Source organism: Leuresthes tenuis, unplaced genomic scaffold (genome assembly GCF_036924035.1).
Source record: "Leuresthes tenuis unplaced genomic scaffold, fLeuTen1.0.hap1 SCAF_7, whole genome shotgun sequence".
NCBI lineage: Eukaryota > Metazoa > Chordata > Actinopteri > Atheriniformes > Atherinopsidae > Leuresthes > Leuresthes tenuis.
Genome location: NW_027325361.1, coordinates 32,932,188 through 32,955,202, shown reverse-complemented (window position 1 = coordinate 32,955,202; position 23,015 = coordinate 32,932,188). Strand labels below are relative to the sequence as shown.

Below are 23,015 nucleotides of genomic sequence, written 5' to 3'. Positions count from 1 at the left end.
CATATGCTTTCTGTCTTATGGGGGGAAATTAGAAGGTGTGGTCCTGCTATCAAAGCTCCCCCTCATAAAAAGGGAACATTTACCCAGAGATGATCCCCAGATCATGAACCAGATGCCTCACTTTAAATATTCACTGCAAAGCTGAAGAAACCCATTTAAACGCAAGAAATTATATTTATCCTTCTGTGTTTTTTCGCAGAAAAAATTTACAAAAACAGAACACCTGCTCTTTTCTTGTAACTTCAGAAACCATTTCAGAACCTTTTGAAGACTGGATGTCAGAAAAAGATGCATTCACAGATTCATGAAACCCAGAGCCATGCTTCTTTAACTTTAGTTCACTTTGTTTGCCTTCTTTCTTTTTTTTCTTTTTTTTTTACAAATCTTCCTGAGTTTACTTATCTTAAAATGCATTGAAAGATTTGAAGGTTTCATTGGAAATAAACAACCCTTGGAAAGAATTATTCCTGAATAGACCTCTCTTCTTCTCACTTTGCCATTTGTTGCGACGTATACCTCGGAGAGATTGTAATGTCTACAATCTACGATTCTAAATAAAGTTGTTTGAAGAAAAAAAGGAATATAAACACACGCCCAAACACGTATATGCACGCACGCACGCACGCACGCACGGCCCGCTGACGTTTATCCGCCGAAAGTCCAAGGCTGTGTTTAAAATCACTCACTCATTCCCTCCTCCCTCCTCCCTACATAGGGAAATAAATGTAGCGCGCTATATAGTGAACATTAATAATCACTAAGTATTCGGACGCCTCCACAAAGTGGCGTGGCCACTGCAGAGTGCACTACATAGCGGTTAGGGACGTTGGCTTCTACAACATGGCACCGCTGAAATTCTGTGCGAATCTTTCCTGGCTGTTCACGGAGCTTCCGGACTTCAGTAAGAGAATATATGCGGCTGCTTCGGCCGGTTTTCAGGCCGTAGAGGCTGCCTGGCTCTACGACTCAGACCTCCAGGAGCTGCAGAGAGCCAGAGAGGCGACAGGAGTGGAGGTGGTGCTCATCAACACCCCGCCCGGTAAAAGCGAGGCATGGATTCTGCACTGAGCACCATGGAACAGCGGTACAGTTGATGGTTGAGGTGAAGGTATGATGTGGCCTGTGTTGCAGGGGACGTAAAGGCAGGGGACCTGGGCCTTGGAGCAGTTCCAGGTAGAGAGGCGGAGTTCAGACAGGGTTTGGATCTGGCTCTGAAGTATGCAAAAGCTTTGAAATGCAACAGGTGAGCTATCAGTAGAGTACAATTAAACAGATCTATTTTTGTGTACTGCTCACCTATAAACCACTATCCTAATGGAAAAAGTTTAATTTATATTTGCAGAGCATGTGCATATTTATGGAGATCAAAGCAAACTTATATCTATAACAGTTTTACTGCATAATCTGTCTCAATCTGACGCATTAAACAGCCGATACATAAAAGAGGACCGACTGTACAGGTGATGCAACATTAAGGTCGCACAGTTCAGGGCTGAGTGATATAACTGCTGTGGTAATTAGATGGCACAGAAAGGTGCTACTGGCTTGTTCAGAGAGCTCCTTGGTATTCACTGTGATACTTGCCTTGGATTCACTGACTCTGGGGCCTTTTGTAGCACGTGTGGATACACTGATATCATAAAAATGGAGGATTTCTTTAGAGTTTTCCAGAATGATCGGTGTGCACCAAAACCCTCATTCCTCGGCCTCTAAATTAGGACGACGCAAAACATTTTTTTGTACTTTTGTTGCTTTTAAAAAGAAAATTGTTTTGGGTTTAATCACCAGTCACTTGTCTTGTTGTAAAGGAAGCAGTGTGTGTCCTCCTCTTTGTGTTCACTTATTAGGATTCACCTGATGGCAGGGAGGATTCCTGTGGACTCTCACAGAACAGCGGCTGCCAAGGAGATGGAGGCTGTCTTTGTGCAGAACCTAAGCTATGCTGCTGATGTCCTGTCGAAGGTAGGTGTATGTGTTCAAATGAGTGTCATATGTATTTTGAAATATCACATATAGAAGTGAAAACTGTTGAAAACTCAGTGCTTACTGTTACAAAAAGCTAGTTTAGAAAGCTTTTAGCTTTCCTTTAAAATATGTCTATGGGGGCACTGACAAATTTATTTGCCTTAAAGAGAAAGTTGTTATAAGTCAGTTTTCAGTCATGCCAAAACTTAAAATGCATGATCAGCGTCCCTGCCTGAACATATCTGGAGGTGACACTTTGAACCGCGTTCAGCTTGTTCAGCGTATCCACTACTAACTGGGTCAATCAGTCGTTAAAGACACTGATGATACCTCAGAGTTAAAGCTGAGCTGTTGCCGAACACTTTGGCCTTTAGAGCATCATGAGTGGTAAAGTCTTGCCATGACAAAGAAAGTTGTGGTAATTGATCGTGTTCTGTCCCTGCAGCGCTCTGTAGACTGAGGTGACACACATCTAATGCAAAGACAGCGTGTGCTGTAGGGAAAGTAAAGATGGAGATGGTAGGCCATCCAAAAGCTGACCCACATCTAACAGACCTACATGATAGGTTTTTTCTAACGCAAACGCATTGATAATTGTAGGGAGATGGTCAACACACCTGACTGAAATAGAGAAAATCAGATTCTATGCCTTTAAGCTGTGAAGTTCCGTGGAGAGCATAATAATCATCAGTATTAATCAGAATTTTCCTCACAGGAAGGAATAACTGGATTGATTGAGCCAATCAACACAAGGATCACAGATCCCAGGTATTTTCTGGACTCTCCCCATCAGGGTAAGACTGTCCCACTGAGACTAAATTGCTACTCATTAGTATGTAGAACTGTCATGACCACTGACTTTCAGTGAAAGTTAGAAAACTAAATCAAGCGTTTTTACTCTTTGTAATCCCATTATTTTGGTTCTAACTGTGGGATGCTGTACATTGTAATCACCCGTTGCAGTCGTGGTGACCACACTTACTCAATGAAACCACTTCATAGATAGTGAAGGTGGTCATATTTGCTGTTAACTGGTTTATTTTGGAAATTATTTTGGAGGTTTATTTTGGAGTGTCATTAGATATTTTAAATAGTTTTTTTAGTTAATGATACCGACACTGCATTTGTAGTCTTCACTCCAAAAATTTTCATGCAACCAAAACCAATACTTGAAATAAGATTAGTACCAGATTGGCCTAAATTTGCAGTAGACACATCCAGAAAAATTGTGGGACATGTTGATCTGAAATTGCAAACTTGCTTTAGATAAGTTGACTTGTAGAGTGCAGAGGGGAAGTATGCATACCACTCACCATAAGAGTAATTTCTGTGTCGTCATTCAGAACCAGAAAAAGTTTGGACATGCGTATTCATTTTAGACTTTATTGCTTTTAACAGTTTTCAACACTGTTTAAATAATACTGAAGACCTCTAAACTATGAACAAACACGTGAGGTCATGTGGTAAACAAAAACAAAACAGTACGTTTGTGTGTTCAAACTTCTGACCTTTTTGTTGTAGTATTGGATTTGAGTGCCTTACAATTTGTATACGATGTCATTCCTTTCCTTTTTTTAAAGACCCTTTTTAGTGATTCGAAATCAAAATGTAAATGGAGTCAGAGAGAATGAGGTGCCTCTGTTTCTGTCATGTGGACTGCATCACAAGTTGTCTCAATCGATCTTTATTGTTCCATCTGCAGCAGCTGCAATACTGGAGGAGGTTGGGAAGCCAAACATCAAGCTGCAAATGGTGGGTGATTTGGAAAATGTCTCGGCTTGGAAAAAGAAAATGTTTCAACACCTGACGGATATCTGAACTGTTTCAGGATGTCTTTCACTGGCAGATAATGGATGGAAACCTGACAAAAAACATACACAAGTACTTCCCCATGATTGGTGAGTCAGATAAAAGGCATAACCTGTAAAAATGATTGAATTATACAATTTTTTAAAAATGTAATTATTGATACATATGATGACATTGAAAAATGTTCCTTTGATGAATTGCGCCTTGTGGAGTGCGCAAAACAGAATGAACAACGAAATACAGAAATGTTTGATTGGAAACATCTTACGCCTCTAGTGCCTGAGAAAGAAAACCAAGTTTCACAAGAAACAAAAGTAAAACATCTGGTGCATCAAATGCCTGTGACTATCAAGTCTTACAAGTGATTTCAGCATGATGAGACACAAGCATAAGGCTAAATAAAATTTTCCATTACAAAACAAATATTGCAGCCACAGTAACAGTCGTTATATATTTTATCGGAATTTGCCATGGTTTACGCCCTCCACTCTGTTATTTATTCTTAACTTTGAAGAATGTGGTTTCATGAAGCCAGAAGCTTGAAGCCAGAAGCACCAGAAGCTTGGCTGATCAATTTCCACTGTGGTCCTCTTTTCTTAAGCCCTTAAGAATTTCTACTAGAACTCTTCCGTAAACTCATGACATTTTCCGGTGAGGTGAGGAGCGGAAGGTAGAGGACCCGAATGCAGGATTATTAGGAAGGAGGTGAGGACAGAGGGTGTAGAAAACAGAGCTAAACTGAGGGTGCTGCCAAGGCAGGAACAACAACTACAAACTAACATGAAATAGAACTGAAGAGGGAGGAACTGGCTGAATGTGTGTGTGTACATACATGTACACATATACATATATACAGTATATATGTGGTACATAGTACTCATGTGGCATGGAATTGTAGACTTTCTTGTAGCAAAAAAAGAAAGAAAAACGCTTTCCTCTGAAAATGGACAGGTACAAGGACTGGACTAAAGTCAAAGTCAAATTTATTTGTAGCACATTTCATGTACAAAACAATTCAAAGTGCTTTACATAAAATAAAAGCATTGCAGCGGGGAACGGAAGAAGCATTAAAAATATGTAAAAAAAATGGAAATAAATAAAATAATTCAAATTAATAAAAACAAGCAACAGTCTCAATAAGTGAAAAGATACCGTGCAGATTTCATGCATAGACGCATGAGAAAAGAAATGTTTTTAACCAGGATTTGTCTACAATGTCTACATTTGGTGACAGTTTAATCTCCTCTGGTAGTTTGTTCCACTTGTTTGCAGCATAACAGCTAAATGCTGCTTCTCCATGTTTAGTCTGGACTCTGGACTGGACCAGCTGACCTGAGTCCTTGGATCTAAGAGCTCTGCTGGATTTATATTCTCTGAACATATCACAGATGTATTTTGGGCCTAAACTGTTCTGGGATTTGTAAACTATCAGTAGGCTTTTAAAATCTATTCTGTGTCTGACTGGAAGCCAGTGTAAAGATTTTAAAACTGCTGTGATGTGTTCAGATCTCTTAGTCCTGGTTAAAACTCTAGCAGCAGCGGTCTGGATGAGCTGCAGATGTTTAATGCTCTTTTTGGGAAGTTCAGTTAAAAGACCATTACAGTAATCGAGTCTACTGGAGATGAATGCATGGATGAGTTTCTCCTGGTCTTTTTGGGAGAGAAAACCTTTAATTCTGTTAATGTTTCTAAGTTAGTAAAAAGCTGCCTTGGAGACAGCTTTGATGTGGCTACTGAAAGTCAGCTGAGTCTATCAACACTCCAAGGTTACGAACTTGGTCAGTGATTGTAAGGGCCCGAGTCTCAAGATATTTACCAATGCTTACACTCTTCTCTTTGCTACCAAACAGAATGATCTATTTTCTCTTCATTTAATTGTAGAAAATTCCCTCTCATCCAGGTGTTTATTTCCTCCAGACACTGACACAGTTTGTCTGCTGGGCTGCAGTCATCTGGTGACAGAGACACATAAAGTTGTGTATCGTCTGCATAACTGTGATAATTTCTGCAATATCTGACCCAACGGTAGCATATACAAGTTAAACAGAAGAGGTCCAAGAACTGACCCCTGGGGGACTCCACAAGTCATGGCCACTCACTCAGATTCATAGCTGCCAATTGTAACAAAATAACTCCAGCCTTGTAAGTACAACCTGAACCAGTTAAGGACCGCTCCAGAAAGTCCAACCCAGTTTTCCAGCCTGTGCAACAGAATTCTGTGATCTACAGTATCAAATGCAGCGCTGAGATCCAACAGAACCAGGACTGAAACATAACCAGAATCAGTATTCAACCTAATGTTGTTTAACACTTTGACCAGAGCTGTTTCAGTGCTGTGATGACGTCTGAAGCCTGATTGAAAGTTATCGAGACTTTCACTTTCGTTCAGAAAGTCATTGAGCTGGTTAAATACAACTTTCTCAATAATCTTGGATATAAGAGAGAGGTTAGAGACAGGTCTGTAGTTGTTCATCACAGAGACGTCTGGAGTTCTCTTCTTTAGGAGTGGCTTAATGGCAGCTGTCTTTAGTGACTTAGGAAAAATGCCTGATGCCAGTCAGCTGTTAACTATTTCTAGGAGATCACTTTCTACTGAGGTAAAAACAGTTTTTAAAAAGTCAGATGGTATTATGTCCAGAGTGCAAGTTGTTGATTTCAGATGCTGAACTGTTTCCTCCAGGATTTTTACATCAACAATATAAAATTTCGACATAACGAGTTATTTTGAGGTTTTAGACACAGATTAGTTTTCTTGTTGGTTTGTGTGGCGTGAACGTTTTGTCTAATTATTTTGATTTTTTTTGGCAAAAAGGTTGGCAAATTCGTTGCATTTCGAGGCGGTCTGGGTTTAACTGTTTAGGAGGATTTAGGAGCAACTTTTCAACCATAGTAAACAGAGTTGGAGAATTGTTGGCATTCTTATTAATCAGTTCAGATAAATGCAGCTCTCTGGGCTTGCACAGCTCATTGTTACAACTACACAGGCTTTGTTTTTACGGCTCATAGTGAATCTGAAGCTTTGTTTTCCTCCACTTACGTTCAGCTTTCCTGCATTCTCTTTTCAGGTTTTTGACTGTAGTGGTGTTTCTCCATGGTGTTTTCTGTTTGCTCAAGGTGCTCTTGATTCTTATCGGTGCAACAGCTTCCATTACATTCAAAGTTTTCAAGTTGAAATGATCCAGCAGTCTGTCAACTGACTGTGCGCTCACTGTTGGTGACATAGCTATGGCCTCCCTGAACTGAGCACTTGTTTTCTCGTTAATGTACCTCTTCTTAACTGAGAAGCTGGTTGTTTGAATATTCTGAGTGATCAATAAATAAAATAAAATGTAGAAATGGTCAGACAAGGCCAAATCAATAACCAGAACAGATGAAATATTAACACCTTTAGAAATGACCAGGTCCAGAGTGTGACCTCGAAGGTGGGTCGGTTCTGTTACATGTTGCCACAAACCAAACATGTCCAGCACAGAAGAAAATTCTTTGGCATTACCATCCGTCATATTATCTATGTTAATGTTAAAATCCCCGGTCAAGATAAAATGGTTGAAATGAGACACTAATTCAGAAAATTCATCAACAAAACTTGCACAGTATCCTGGAGATCTGTAAATAATTAAGAACAGAATTTTAGGAACACCCTTTAAAATAAAACTAAGATATTCAAAAGAAGAGAAATCACCGAATGAGATCTCTTTAGACTGGATTGTATCTTTAAATAAGGCAGCTCCTCCCCCACCCTTCCTCCCATTTCAGCATTTATCCATGAAACTAAAATTTGGGGGTGCTGTTTCATTAAGAACAGTGGCACTTGTGCGTTCTGTTAACCATATTTCTGTTAGGAAAAGAAAATCTAAATTGTGTGAAATGATGAAGTCATTAACTAACAGTGACTTATTAGACAGAGATCTAATATTTGTCATTTAGGGTGGTGTGTTGCGTGGCGTGGTGAAGGGAGGACCCAGATGCAGACATTTAAATGAAAACTTGATTTATTCCAAAGAAACTAACAACAAGCGCAACAATGCCAGAATACAAAGAACCTAAACTGTGACGATGAAAAAAAAACTCTTAGCAACACCTCAATATCTGCCGCGTCCATTCTGGCCAGATCCTTCTGTCACGTTGGGGATGGGTGGTGTGCGGTGAGATGAAGAAGGGAGGACCCGGATGCAGATATTTCCAACAAAAAACTTGATTTATTTCAAAAGTAAAACAACACGAAGCGCAGCTGAGCCTGAATTTAAAAAAAAAACCTAACTATGACAAAAAAAAAAAAAAAAACTTGGCAAAACAAAACCTGACTGTAGACTGTGAGGACAAACCTGACATAGACATCGAGTGCTATGACCTAGCATCAGTGATGGTGAGGATCTAGCACTAAACATAAAAAAAACCTGGAAGCTAAATACTGAGGGGAGGTAATTGTTGAGTGAGTGCAGCTGAGACAAAACGCAGGTGAAATGGGTGAAGCTGATGACCAGGGCAAGAGTGACTGACGGAAAAACATGGCAAAGAAACAGAAACCTAAAACATGACAAACTTGAAGACATGACAATATTAAGTAGAGCGAGCTTTGTGGAGTTTACACTGGTCGCTGTTGTATTCTGAGTTGTACGTGGTACCGTTAACAGATTAGATAGATTCACCCAGCAAGTTGACTGTTTTCAGTTCCTTCTTTTACTAACTAATACAGGAATCCTACTGGGTCCCAGCTTGTTCTCAGAACAGCTGTCAGTAGTAAGACTACTATAACAGGGACCCTGAACGCATCATGGCATGCAATCTTTGTTTTGAACTCTGCTGCTGCTCCTTGAACATCCTGCACATCCCCCTGTGCCCTGCTCTGCCAGGACGGATGATGTAAGAGGAGGGGGTGCCCATCCTTTCCTGGTAGATGGTGGTCGCTGGAGTCCTGACTGATCCTAGATGTCTAGGGGTGGGGGGTTGTTTGGGTTTGCCATCCCAACAGCATGACATAAGTGTGCACCAAGTAATCTGCATCCAGTTCCATGCAGGTCTGAAACGCTCCTCACAGTTCCAAAAGACATTGAAGTTATCAATTAACTTAATCCCAGGGGCGATGCATGCATTTGACAACCATGTGTTCAGGCCAAGAAGTCTGCTGAAAAGTTCAATTCCTTTACCCACAGTAGGAATGGGGCCTGAAATGGAGACACGGTGTGCCCCATAGTGACACAGCCTCTACAACTGCAGAGAAAAGTCTTTCTTCAGGATCTCAGAGCCAGTCTTCCTTCTCAGAATATCTAAAGACCCTGTGTGGATAATGATCCTCATGCTATCTGGATGTGTAGACAGAATGGTCGGCAAGACATCCATCAGTTCCCTGACTGATGTATCAGAAAATGTTATATTTTCCATCTTTGCCATTCTGACATCCTGTCTTACAGAGTCCCCAATTAGAATGGTATCTATTCCATTTTGTATGGTGTCGATTGCTTCTGTAGTCCTCAACTTGGTTGTGGGATTTGGAGTTCTCCTAGTAATCTGGTAAGCTCTTGGCTGATTTTTTTGGGGCCATTTCTCTTGTTTTTATTCATTTTTGTATTACATTCATCATCACACATTGTATTTGAAGTCAAGGGATCGTATTTATTGTGTGATGGGACTTCAGGTGGTGGAGTGAGTGCTGGAGGTTTAGGTTTCATGCTGGGTTTACCTCTGCCACGGACAACATGAGACCCGGTCCTGGCTGGGGTTGATGACTTTGGTTTGGCACCAACACTGTTCCAGTAAGAGATATCAGTCGGACCGGCCGGTTTGGGAGCTTCACCAGATGTTTACAAGTATACACTTAAAAGAAAAAGAATAAAAGAATAAAATTGGGCACTAAATTACCACTTTGCCTGGAATATAATTAGTTATATAATAACTTTTCTCTCATTAAAGCTTGGGAAAAGGTTCAAAGCCTTAGTAAATAGGCTGCTTGGAGCAGAACTACATTTTGGTAATGGCAGCCTGTCCTCCTTCTATGTCAGTAATGTCTGTGTAATAATTTGAAGCAAAGTGATGTAAACTAAATCCTCAGTCTTGCCCAAAACAAAAATGAAAAAACAGAAAGCAAAAACTAGTGTGCAGCAGACTAAGAAGCCTCCTGTATCTCAGATCACATTCAGATCGCTCAGGTTCCAGGCAGGAATGAGCCCGACAGTGCTGGGGAGCTGAACTACACTTACCTTTTCAGCACACTGGAAAACCTTGGCTATAAGGGATACATTGGCTGTGAATACAAGCCACTCGGTAAGAGTTTTTTTTTTTTTTTATAGTTCAGAAATGATGTAATCTCATGTATGAAAATATCCAAAATAATATCAAAATATTTCTTGTGCAGGCTCCACAGAGAAGGGTCTTGGGTGGGTCCAGGAATACTGGACACACAGACGGTGCTGATCACAGCTGACCGAACACAGGAGCCTGTTATTCTACCAGGAGTCATTATTTTTTTAATTCTCCGTAGACCCAGATGAATAATGTTGAGCAAAACGTTCTTCAGGAAAGCTCGGGCCTTGACACATGCTACCCCATCCAAACACAGCCACAGGTCAGGCAGCACCCATGGCTGTGGCTGCACCAAGCAGGACATGGAATTTAAATAAAATCTGCCAAAGCATATCATTAGGAACTCCAGCAAGATCCCAAACAGAAATCCAACCCCCAAATTAGTTTAAACACTTGCTGTTAAAGGAGTTTTCATTTATCAGTATGACACTTTGGAGGAAGTAATATTTTTGATTCCTGTTAGACAAACTGAGCATGATATCCCAGGGGTCTGAATTTGTCACAATTTCTACATTAGTTAAATTCAATATTAAACCAGATGATTAAGTTTTTGCAGTCTTATAGAGTTGTTTACATTTAATTTATGCAGATACGAATTTTCCATTCCAAATGAATACAAAGCATTTCTGTGAATGTGACATTGGTTAACTACTTTCAAAAAGATGCATTATGACTGATGATACATCTGGTCAAGTGTCAGTATTTCACAGCACTGCAGAAAATTTATTTGAAAGTTATTTGTCTGACACACTCTTGACACTGAAATACCTTCTTCTTGGTATCTTCTATCACAGCTCTAATGTATGTATTATGCCAGCAACACTGTAAGAGACGTTTTTATGTGAAATAAATCAGTTTTCATAATGAAGGTCTTATTTGGGATAGTGCTCCAGAGGCTTAACTATGAAACATTCATAACATTTTCATTTGTGCAGTTTTACAGTGGGAACAAAAAAAAACAATAATTTTGGCTCCTGCTGGGGTTAAAATGATTACTTTGATTTGGTAAGTTGAACCTTTGAAGAGCTTTAATTCTTGTTGACATGAAGGAGCATACAGTTCATCACAGTGATGCTCAGAGGGCAGTCCTCTGAGGCAGCTTCTTAGAACATGAACACAGTGTTGAAGGAATTCCTTTTTCTCTCAGACCTGAGATTTAGGTTGGAGCGCACAGCTTTTCTTGATAACATCAGTTGCCACATTTCTTACATCTTGTAAGCATAATAACAAAGTGGGACATTTCTGTTAAAGCTGCTGCCCCCCGCGACCCGACCCCCGGATAAGCGGTAGATGATGGCTGGATGGATGGACATGAGCTTTACTTTACTTTAAGAAAACATTCTCTTGTCCTTCCATTACCAGGATCAGGGGCAACAGCCATGTTGGATGTGCCACAGTCTGTGCTGTTTAGATGGAGCAGTGATGCAAGCTTATAACCTTTCAACATAAACTTCACAGATTCCTGACACTTTGTCCCAACAACCAGCAGTCATGGGCTCTTCTAACAACTGCTTTGCATTGAAAATGAAAGTATTTAGTAACAACTCCACGTGGGAAGATTTAATGTGTTTTCAGGAAGCTGTTTCCTCAGTTCAAAATGACAAACAGTAATAGTGGCATTTAAAGGTAAACTTTAAAACTGCTTTTGGGATTAAACATAACCAATTTTTTTTTCTTTTTTGCTAAAAGACATTCAGGAGTCTGTTGTAACGTCCAGCCACATTGGCACACATTTAACCTTCATTAAAGGGTCGTTATCAGTGGAAACCTTTTTTTATATGATCACACCATTCATTGTAGGGGTGGTTAGCACTGGTTCCCTCTGTTGGGACCTTTTCCTGTGGCGTTTCCATTTTTCTACAGTTTTGGCCACAGTTCAACAACATGCATGTTGGGTTGATTGATGATCCTAAATCGACTCGGTTTTGGTCCTGTGACAGATTAGTGACCTGTCCATGGTGCAGCCGCCTCTTGCCTGATGGCAGGTGGGGTAAGTAGCGACCATGAATAGGATCAAGCAACCAAATAAATCAGTGAATGAGGTCAGAGGTTTTCAGATGAACAAATCAGGAGACCTGCTTAGTTTAGGAATGAAGTCTTTTGGACTGATGAAGAAAGCAAATGTATATTTGGTGTGCAGAATGTCCTTTCTTTTCTCAACAATTTAACCTTGGTGTGACTGCTTTAATCAATATTTTACATACAGTATCAAGAGTTCTGTATATACACAATATACATCATACAGTTAGTTCAGTGTTTAGATTACAGTGATACAATGTTCATGGCTAACTTGTTACAGTTGACATTTTGCATGATGAAAATCCAGTGTTTAACACTCAGGCTCAGATCCACATGTTGTTTTAAACATGTTTGGTTTCCTTCTAATGAAAATGTGTAGGAAGTCCAATGCTGCTGAATAGGATGAAGGTACTGCAGTGAAAATCAGGCTTTCTATGACATAACAGTCCCATTCATGGCTGGCGTTGTTTCCCCTTCTCAACTGTGGCATGACAAGTCAAACTCATTACCTTTCACATTCTATGGAAACTCAACACTAGTAACATATGGAATTATGCAAAACACCAAAGCTATTATTACCCTTTTTAAAAAAAAAAATCTATTTTTTTAAATACTGACTCACCCATTAATTACAACACATTGGGTATTTGTCTCCACAGATCCGCTGTGCAGAGATGATATAATGACAACAGTATCCCTTCACAGGCTTTAAGGACACTTCAGGGAACCAAATATGGCAGTGGGGTTCAAGTGGATGGCGCGTTTCACACATTTGAAAACATATAGATACCTTCACACTCTTCACGCTGACCTCTCAGCTACCTTATAACACTGATTTAGCATGAGAAGACAGTAAAATCCTATCAGAAGGCACAAGATCAGCGACAACTTCAGCATATTACTGCGGCTTGTACAGTTATGTAACCAAAGTGTGCATCATTGCTTTTCTATTTTCAGCATGTTTCTCTGCCACAGATGATGCTAGAGAAATAAAAGAAGAACATTTTCACCAAAACAATCCTGTATATTTAGGTTGTGAATGTGTGTCAGAACATAGGATTCTTGTAGCTTTATTCAGACAGATCTCCATCAACCTGAAGAACTATGGCTCTCACTACGGCACTAGTGACGTGTGTGGACATTTGGTTTGATTACACTTGCTGCATATTAAGTCAGTGACAGAAAATAACTGGATAGCAGTTTGGGAACTCATGGCCTGGTTGTACAGAACTGAGTGACGAATGATCAGTTAAACCTCTGATGCTTTACAGCATAAACAGTATAATTTCCAAAACTACTAGAACTGGTAGTAAGCTTGTTGAAATATTATTAAGCAGTCTGGGACTGTTGTAACACAAAACTGAGCCTCTAACTTTGCTTTCATTGAAAAACAGCAGAGGGCATCCTGCTTGCCTCTCCTTAACAATTGGATTTTCCAGGAGTGTGTTTCTGTCAGGTCCATTCAGGGTGTTGCATAAATACAGAAGCTTTAAGTTTCGGTATGATGATGCTCTGTTGCAGCAAGGTAGAAATGAGCTTCACCACATGAGCACCACAAAGAGTGGCATAGTTTTCAAGTATTTCCCTCAAATAAACCAAGTAGAAAAACATGTGCCTTGCTTTCTCTTGTTCTCACTTCCTGTTTCCTTCTGCCAGTTGTGTACATGAGAGGTAAGTCTAGCACAGGTTTATAACAGTCCTGTCCAGAGGTTGTAGCAGGCGGTGTTGATGACAGACTCCAGGTGATGATACATGGATGTCAGCTGAGGAGGAGGACTGCCACTGGCCTGTGGCTGTGAGGGCAGCAGCTCCCGAAACACGACTTTTAAACTCTGTGGCAGGAAGAAAATGGTAAAGAACCATTCCCAAGAAGTTTGTATACTAACAAAATGAAATAAGCCAGTTTAGAATCAAAACTCACTGTTTTCCCAGCTTGGTTGTCCAAGAAGACCAAAACAAAGCAGTCGGTGAACTTCTGGTTGAGAACAGCCTTCAAAAAGATCACAGATATTTAGTTTAACTACATATACTCAGACTTAAGTTTACCACTTTCTTACAGTAATCTTTCAGTGTATCTTTTTTTTATTAACATCTTTTTTAACGTCTTTTTGTCTCAGCATGCAGCGAGGCTCTGAACAGGACACACACTGTTTGTTATTGTGCCTCAATCCCACATATACTGTCCTATTGCTGGAAGACACGGACATCTCCAGAAAAGTTGGAACATTTTCTAAAATGCAATAAAAAGTTACAGTTATATCAAAAAGTTACATCGGTAATTAGCTAATTTATTTGAACATGCATTTAATGAACACAAGTACAAAGAAGTGATTTATTTATTGGATTATTCATGTGTTATTATTATTCATGGATTATCACTAGTTACAAATCACACTGTGATTTGATATTTAGCCTCTACTTCAAAGAAAAAAGAAAAAGGCCAGCCTCTCACCAGATATTGGATGCCATTGTCATCAAAGTGTCTGCAGCTTTGAGGGAAGCGGTTCAACAGGACTTTGATCAGACTTTGGTACCAGGCTGGGCTCATGGTAAGGAAACAGTCCTGCAGCAACACATCACAATCCTGTCAATCATCACAGTGTTTCACTGCTTTTCTAGAACATTCTTTCAAAGTAAAATATTCCAATTTATTACAAAATGGAGTTTTCATTAAAGTGTCCTGAAGAACCCCAGCACAGTGCTGTTGACACTGTTATCTGGATCCTGATGTTCAATTGCTCATTGCAATAATAGGTGGCTGAAATAACAATGAGAGCCTCACCTCCAAAGATCACCAAACATCATTTATGTGTGTTAGCACCAATAAACTAAATTGCACTAGGAGGAGAGATTATACCTGTCATATGATTTGGAAACACTTTAAATTCCCTCCTAAAGAACTAGAGGATGTGACTGGTGGCAGTAGGGAACCCTGCTTAGACTGTTGCCCCTTCAACCCAGATGAGTGGCAGAAACTCTGATCTCAGTTTGGCTCAATTAAATGGTGTACTTCACTGCAGCGACACCACATGTTGCATGCATCTATATTGTTTCTTCTTATTTTGTTATATTCAGGATGTAACCACTGTGAAAATATCTATAAATGCTTTGTTTAGTCACCAGGGGCATTCTGTCTCACTCTGGAGGGGCCAAGTTTGAATGTTGTGTTTAGTGCTCAATAACCAACAATTATGTAGAGCAAGGAGTAAGTATGCTTAAGACTTAACTTGGAACAGCTTGTTCAGATTCATTTAACTTTAGCGTTGTTTCAGCTAGTCTTGGCTACAGACAAGACTTGAGACTTAAGTTATGTGACTGTTGACACGGTGCTCGATTTTTCCACCTAAGCTGTTTCAGTGCTGGTTTGGAGCCACAGTCTAACTTTAGTTCTGTTTTCACTGCCAAACCACTGGCTCCAGCCTAGAGGAAACAGTGCCGTGCTGGCCACCAACTCCTTGCTGGGCCAGAGCAAAGAATCGCTGATGTCGGAAGCTAAGAACAGGGTTTTGGAGACCAACCAGACCAGTTGAAAAATCCAGAGCCAGCATTTATTCTGCTTAGTTCAGAAGAAACAATAAAGAAGCAATGCAAACACACAAGTTCCTCTCATCTTCCTGCTCTTTAATCTTTTAATATCCCCAGTTGCGTCTGAACACTGCTCAATGTTCAGTATCACTCACAACAGCTGATTGCAACGGAATTTTTAAACAGCGTTGTCAGTGGCAATTATTAACATTGCCTATTGTTTATAGAGACCTTTCAAAAGAAAGCACACAAACCCTGTTTGCACTGTTGTTCAGAAATCCGGCATTTGGAAACACCAGTCAGCCTTACATTCAGAAAAAAGTGTTTTTTTATTAGGGCATCAGTGTGCAGGGAAAATGAGACAAACACTGGGATCTGTTGTTATTCTTATTAGGATAAAGTGTCTGCACTGCAGCGGGGTGGTTAGCACCATCGCCTCAGAGAAGAAGGTTCCTGGTGCCGGAATCCCGGCTGCTGTGTGGAGTTCTCCCTGTTTATGAGTTGGGTACTCTGGCTTCCTCCCACTGTCCAAAAACAGGCATGTTAGGTTACCCTAGGGGTGGCCCTGGGATGGACTGGCGACCTTTGCAGGGTGTACCCCGCCTGTCACCCAATGACAGCTGCCCCCCAACCCTACATTGGATTAAGTGGACATAGAAAATGCATGGATGTCTGCATCTACAAAAGTCAGGAAACGGTAAGGGAAGGCAAACATCTGTTGGAAGAGATCTTTAAGATGACATAATGACTTGCCTCTGTGGTGGCTCTCTAGCTGTGAAAAACCAATAGTTCTTAGCTCGAACAGGCTTATAACCGGCTTTAGCACCAGGCATAAACCAGCACCGGAATCACTTTGGTCAAAAAGGAGTATATGATTTGCAAAACAGCTAATGAGTCTCATAAGTACAGGAACCTTGAGGGCTTGTAAACTGGAATGGTCATTTAAAAAACCCATTCAGGCTCACATTTTGACCACTAAAGTCTAATCAAGGTAGAATCTTACCAGCTGTGGGTCGATTTCACCCACTGAACGGCTGTGCACAGCCTCCAGCAGTTCCTCCAGTTCGATAAATGACAGCTTGGCCAGTTTTAGTTTATCCAGAGCCACATGCTCTCCATGGAACAGCCTTCTCCACAGGTTATCCCTGCGGCAGTGACCCATGGCCTGCTCCACGCTGGTCTGGATCTGTTTGCGGGCTGAAGCCACCTCATTGTTCAGCAGGGGGAACAAAGGGGAGGCGTAGAGCAGCCCCTGAGCTTCTGGTCTACCCCTTGCCAGAGGATAAAACTCACTGCCATCACTAGAGGCTGAGGTGGCTGCAGCCTCAGATGAAGTTTCCTCCCAAAGGTCCTGGTCATCCCCACTGGGTCCAGTAACTTCTGTTCGATCTTGAGCTACCCGACTACCCAGCTCATTCGGATCCCGGTATATCTGAGGAAGCTTCTTAAAGCGCCGCATGTCAGCAGTGAGGCGGGGGAAGAGCTCCCTCTGACTGGTCATAATTACGTAGAACTGCAACCTACACATAAAGGTTTATCAGGATTTGAAAGTACGTATAGCAGGTTATTTTTCCTGACATTGGATTCTTAGAGATACATTTGTAATATGATGAAAAGTAACACAGTAGAGCTCTCTTGCCCTTGTCTCTGTTAGTAAATGATGATTGATGATCATCATATAGATTTATTCTGTCTAACAGAAACCTGGCTGCAGCAGGATTACTACTCTGTCCTAAACCTGAGATTATTTACAACCCTTTTGAATTCCTTGCATGAAAAAAACAACCTTATTGGTTGTTGTTGTGTATCGTCCACCTGGCCCTTATTCTGAGTTTCTGTCTGAATTTTTATCCCAGTTAGTGCTGAGTACAGATAAAGTTATTGTAGTGGGTGACTTTAATATTCATGTAGATGCTTAAAATTACAGCCGAGTTATTAACTTTAAGTGTATATAAGATTAAATTGTTTTTTTCTCAAAAATGTACAGACATTCTCACTCTCTTCATCATATCTCTCTCTTCATCTTGTTCCGGACAATTAACACCATTTCCTCCTAATCCTGTTTTATACCCTATGTCTTATAACCCTTACCACTTTTTAAATAACCTTTGAGTTTACGACAGAAGGTAGCTACCTGAACTTTACTGCAACACAAGTTGACTATCTTGGTGACTAAGCTAGAGCTTCAATGCATACCACACTGGACAATGTTGGCCCACTGAAAAAGAAGGTAATCAGTCAGAGGAGACTGGCTCCTTGGTTTAATTCAAAGCTGCATGCTTTAAAGCAAACTTCAAGAAAGCTGGAGAGACAGTGGTATTTCACTAATTTAGAAGAATCACTTATTCTGGAAAGAGAGTTTAATAACATTTAGGAAAGCCCTTCGCAAATCTAGAACTGCTTATACATACCGTCAAGACAATGACAAAGCAATGTAGATCCAGCTCTACTGAGAGAGTGCAAGGTCCCACATATAGGGAATACACTTCCTATGAGGGATAACTACCTTGGCACGACACCAGCATGCTGTTACAAAATGCAATGCATTAGACTTTTTCTCTAGTCTAGAGATTTGTCACAAGTGGCCAAAAGGACCTACAGTAGATACATCTCTGGGTTTTTATTGTTAATGTGATTGAAGCAGCCATAATGGTTGAAACTCAAATATATCTACAATCCCAAATCCAAGAGAGATTAGGACACTGCGTAACAGAATTTGCTGATTTGCAAATCCCACAAACTTAATATTTTACACACAATAACACAAAAAAAATATTACATGTTGAAAGTGACAGATGAGGATTGTTTGGGCATGTGGTCGGGATTTCTCCCAGTCGCGTCCCTTTGGAGGTATTTTGGGCACGTCCAACTGGGAAGAGACCCTTTGGTAGGCCAAGAACCCAGCTGAAAGGATTATATAGTCTTTTGGCTTAGAAACACCTTGGGATAACCCAGGAGGCAGAGGAGTGTGTTGCTGAGGAGAGGGATCTGGATCTGTTGCCTCCATGAGCCGATTTCAGATGAGAGGAAGATAAAAAATGAATGGATGAACACATCTTAAAAAAGCGAGTTAACAAAAGGTTAAAAAAAATAAATACATGGAGGAAAGTGTCTAATTTTGTTAAATGGCAAATTCTTCAAGACTTTGACTATTTCATCACCTACATTACATAATATCATGACAAGATTCAGAGGATCTGGAGACATTTCTGTGTGCAATATGCACAAACAAAAATCAGTATTGGATGCCAGTGATCTTCGGGCCCCCAGGAAGCACTGAATTAAAGAGAGACGTGATTCTGTCCTGGAAATCATTACACGGGCTCAAGAAAAACTGTCTGTGAACACAGTCCACCGTGTCATCCACAAATGTAGGTTAAAGCTCTATTATACAAAGAATCTGGGCCAAAGCTGATCTAAAATGGAAAAAATAAAGGTTTTGGAAAACATGCACACATCATGAACCATCTGGCTTGTTGTCAGAGCTTGGTTAAAAAACCTGTGGTTCTGATGTCAAGGGGGTGCATTAATGACTATGGAACTGGCAACTTACACATTTAGAAAGTCACCATCAATGGTGACTGATGTATAAAAGTTTCAGAGTAACATATGCTCCCATACAGTTGATGTCTTTTTCAGGAAAGGCTTTGCATATTTCAGCAAGACAATGCCAAACTGTATTCTGTATCTATTACAATAGCCTGGCTTTGTAGTAGAAGAGTCCTGGTTCTGGACTAACTTGCCTGAAGTCTAGACCTTTAACTGGCGAAAACACGCACCAGAGAGTACTGACACATCATGAAACTCTAAATATGCTGAAAAAAACTGTTGAGCAGCTAGAATTCCATGCTGTCAACAGTGGGTTGACAGTCCTCTCCAAAAGGTCCAGGAGCTGCTCTCCTCAGCTTCAGATGTTTAAGATGTTGTTAAAAGAAGAGGGGATGCTACACAGTGGCAAACATGGACCTGTCCCAACTTTTTTTTTCTTTCAAATGAAGTAAGATGAAGTAATATTTTTCATAAAATAGAAAAATGTTTCACTTTCAACGTTTGATAAGTGTTCTATTGTGAATAAAATAATGGTTTATGAAATCTGCAAGTCTCTGTTTTTATTAACTTTTTACGCAGTGTCCCAACTTTAGACTAAATTAGTTAGAGAAGAGCTGATACAAAAACCTAATTTTTCTGTCAATAGCAAATCAGTAAATTAAGTAATGAACTCCCACTGATGTGTTCATAACTATTCAAGCTAAATCTGTCTCATAATAAATTTCTAACAAATGAGGAGGCTTACACTGTTGTGGCTGCACTGTGACTGCACTGTGACCTGCTTTCAACAGTAATTTATCATTGACAATATGATGTCTTCTTTCATCTGTTCTCATTAATTCTTACCTCAGCAAATGTCTCTCTCCATCTGACTGCTCCTCAAATGGAGCTGCATTATGGCACACCACAAGGGACACATCAAAATCATCGTGGTGGTGAAGGCCCTCCAGATCCCTGTAAGAGCCCGAACTACACGTAAAGCAGAAAAAAGGAAAGAAAGGGAAGTGAAGCATCTTGTGCAGGAGAGTAGATTTGTTCAAGGGTTGATGGGTTGGAACTGCACCTGTTCCACAGAGCCACCAACGCATACTCGTGGAGGTCCGGCATCCCTTTCTTGTTGTCAGTAGAGACCGCGGCCTTGGACATGCGGAGTGGCTTCATGCCATAGGTGCTGGCATGATCAGTGATGTAGTTGTAGAGCTGGTGAGCCGTTATCATGCCCGTGGAGATGGAAAAGCTTCCTGATTTAAGAAAGGATCAGAAACTCTCAGAGATAATCATAGATGAGCTCCAAGCAGAGCCTTACAATCCTTAATACAAAAAACATAATGCAAATATTTTTCTGTATGTTCTCCTGGTAAGCTTCAACTCTCACCTACTGTCAATAATTACATAGTATTCAGATGTAGCTGTCAGGAAAACTATTTGCTTTAGCCAAGGCAAACCTATTATTTACAGTTTTAGATGTCCATAGCACCTGTTCAGGTACTACTTAAACCAAACACCAAAGTCACCTTGAAAGACATGATTGCGGCCGAATTTGGGAATATCTGGATGGTGGGAGATGAAGTCATCCAGGAAGTCAGTGAGCTGGTAGCCTTGGCGAAGTGTCATATGGCAGCCAACCAAGTATTGGTGAACCACTCGCAGGTGGAAGTCATAGCTGAAGGAGTGAACATGCATCAGGTCCCGCACCTTATCACACTCCTCAGTGAAGAGCATGGAGAGCTACAACACAGGGGTTGACACAATCATTACCAGTAAAAAGGCAAAAAAGGTCACACCAACATTGACAGTATGCTCCCAGCAGCATGAAGCATTCCTACTCCATAATCAAGCCAGGCCATGTTCATTACATGGATCTCTCCAGAAAACTAGTGAAACAGAGTAGCTATCAGTATAATCACCCATCAACAAACAAACAAACAAACCTGTTGACATTTGAAGAAAAAAAAAAGTGCTTTTAAAGGTGTTCCAAATATCGACTGCTTTGTACAGTGCATCTTAAGGCCATGTTGCTGTTGAACTCCCATTAGTTTCTTGGCAGCAGCCCTTTAAACTTTAAGATCAACCAGATTAAATAGTACAAATGTGTTCAAATCCAACATCAAAAGGAGTGTGGCAAAAGCATCACTTACAAATGAAAAGGGCTGCAGTAAGATGATGCAGGATCATAGCGACGCAATAAGAGCTGCTCCTACATTTACTTTCATCTGGACCACTTACTTGGAGCACAGAGGATAAATCAGAACAATAAGAGACAAAAGACTGCAGTGTTCTCTCTGGCAACAGAACACTCATTTATGTGCAAGTGTAAGAAACCTTTCCACAACATGTTCTGTCTTAACACTTGCTGAAAGGGAACAATACTTTCCTTACTACCCTCACAACCCAGAAAAGAGTGAGGAGGAATATTGTTTGGACAGAGTAATGACAAATATGAACATTAACTTGTAGCTTGTAGCAGTTACAATGGCAGGGCTATAATGTATAGTTCCTCCTCAAGGTGATTCAACAGAGTTTTGAAAAGAGTGAACGGCTTTTTTAAGTTGTAGAACTGCAGCTTGTGTCCTTTCAACTGAACTCAGCATGACATTGAAGACTACATTAAGGAGAAAGGCTGTATCCATTAAAATCATACAAGATAAAAAAAAGTCATGACAGGAAAGGCTGTAATTAGGTACAAGGTAACAAGTTTGAACACGTAAATTAATATTCACAAATGATTCCAGAGTTCGTAGTTGTAAATAAAGATAACCTTACAAATAAATCTGCTTGAGAAATCCAACTTTACATTTGCAAAGAATATAAGCTCTTTGTGAGCATTTCTTCATAGTTAAGCTGTAGAAAAACCTGTAAAACTCAGCGCTCAGAGTTAATATGCAGTGTGTGACGTCTTTAAACCTCAAAACTGATTGAACGATGACTACAAATCAAACTTTCCAATCAGAGTTCAGTTATCTACAATAGATGAATGTCCCAAAGTGAAGTCGATTTTTAAGATGGACGTCGGTGCATGTACTAAAGAGCTTTGAGAACTTTAGAATGATGTGCTTGACTTTTGCTGTGCACATTCCCGGGGCTGAAACTGCCCCAGAGCTCAAACGGGCTGAGATACCTTTCATGACTTTGGTTTCCAGCTGTGCACCATACTACTTCCCTGTACTTGACGTTTTTATGGGCTTTTGATGGCACCTTTGTGGCCTCTTTAACAACAAATTCATGTGCATGGCTGTACATTTACAAGGCTCACACAGAGATTTATAAACTAGTTGCTCTTTTTGAACCAAACTACTTCACAAGGAAGACAATGTGTGACTTAACTGTTAAATATTAGTTCTATTACTGTAGCTAGCAAACATTTGGACCTCACTAGTTAACTAGTAATTTTTCAGCTTTACTATTTAGCTATCAAGATCAAAATCAACTTCAGCTAGATCCCCAATTGTCAGTTATACAAGTTAAAATGTGACACTTGTTCCCTAGCTGTGGTTTCACAGGCGTACATGTTAGCTTGTAAATGGACTTGTACTTGTATAGCGCTTTTCTAGTCTAGTGGTCTCTGACCACTCACACACATTCATACAGCACGTCTTAAGATACTTAACTTAACTACGTGCTTTTTCTTTCTTTTTTTTTCATACACACATTCATACCCCAGTGATACACTGGGAGGCAACGTGGGGTTCAGTGTCTTGCCCAAGGACGCTTCGACACGTAGCCTGGGGAAGTCAGAGTCGAACCACCGACCTTCCGATTGGTGGGCGACTGCTCTTCCTCCTGAGCCCGTACTTGTGGGATGGATATTAACAAAATCCTCCATGCAGATTAGTTGGCATATTCCATTT

At 40.4% G+C, this 23,015-nt stretch overlaps 2 protein-coding genes across 9 annotated transcripts in view; one reads left to right on the top strand and one right to left on the bottom strand.

Annotated features, from left to right (window-relative positions):
* Positions 1–687: 687 nt before the first annotated feature.
* hyi (hydroxypyruvate isomerase) lies at positions 688–10,903 on the top strand. Its single transcript, XM_072390197.1, has 8 exons — positions 688–1,039; positions 1,132–1,243; positions 1,848–1,962; positions 2,681–2,759; positions 3,668–3,717; positions 3,794–3,863; positions 9,901–10,035; positions 10,127–10,903. Exons 1-8 carry the CDS (start codon positions 841–843, stop codon positions 10,183–10,185), a joined length of 819 nt encoding a protein of 272 aa, XP_072246298.1. The 5' UTR covers positions 688–840; the 3' UTR covers positions 10,186–10,903.
* Positions 10,904–12,237: 1,334 nt separating this feature from the next.
* Positions 12,238–23,015, bottom strand: part of szt2 (SZT2 subunit of KICSTOR complex) — a 137,923-nt gene continuing 127,145 nt past the window's right edge. For 7 of the 8 annotated variants that reach the window (XM_072390189.1, XM_072390196.1, XM_072390192.1 and 4 more), the window contains 7 exons: positions 20,682–20,895; positions 20,231–20,408; positions 20,014–20,136; positions 16,622–17,138; positions 14,546–14,656; positions 14,015–14,083; positions 12,238–13,925 (listed from right to left, as the gene is read on the bottom strand). In XM_072390189.1, the coding sequence (XP_072246290.1) occupies positions 13,782–13,925; positions 14,015–14,083; positions 14,546–14,656; positions 16,622–17,138; positions 20,014–20,136; positions 20,231–20,408; positions 20,682–20,895 (1,356 nt within the window). In that variant the 3' untranslated portion in view covers positions 12,238–13,781. The remainder of the gene's footprint in view (positions 13,926–14,014; positions 14,084–14,545; positions 14,657–16,621; positions 17,139–20,013; positions 20,137–20,230; positions 20,409–20,681; positions 20,896–23,015) is intronic. The other variant, XM_072390193.1, reaches the window with a different exon arrangement.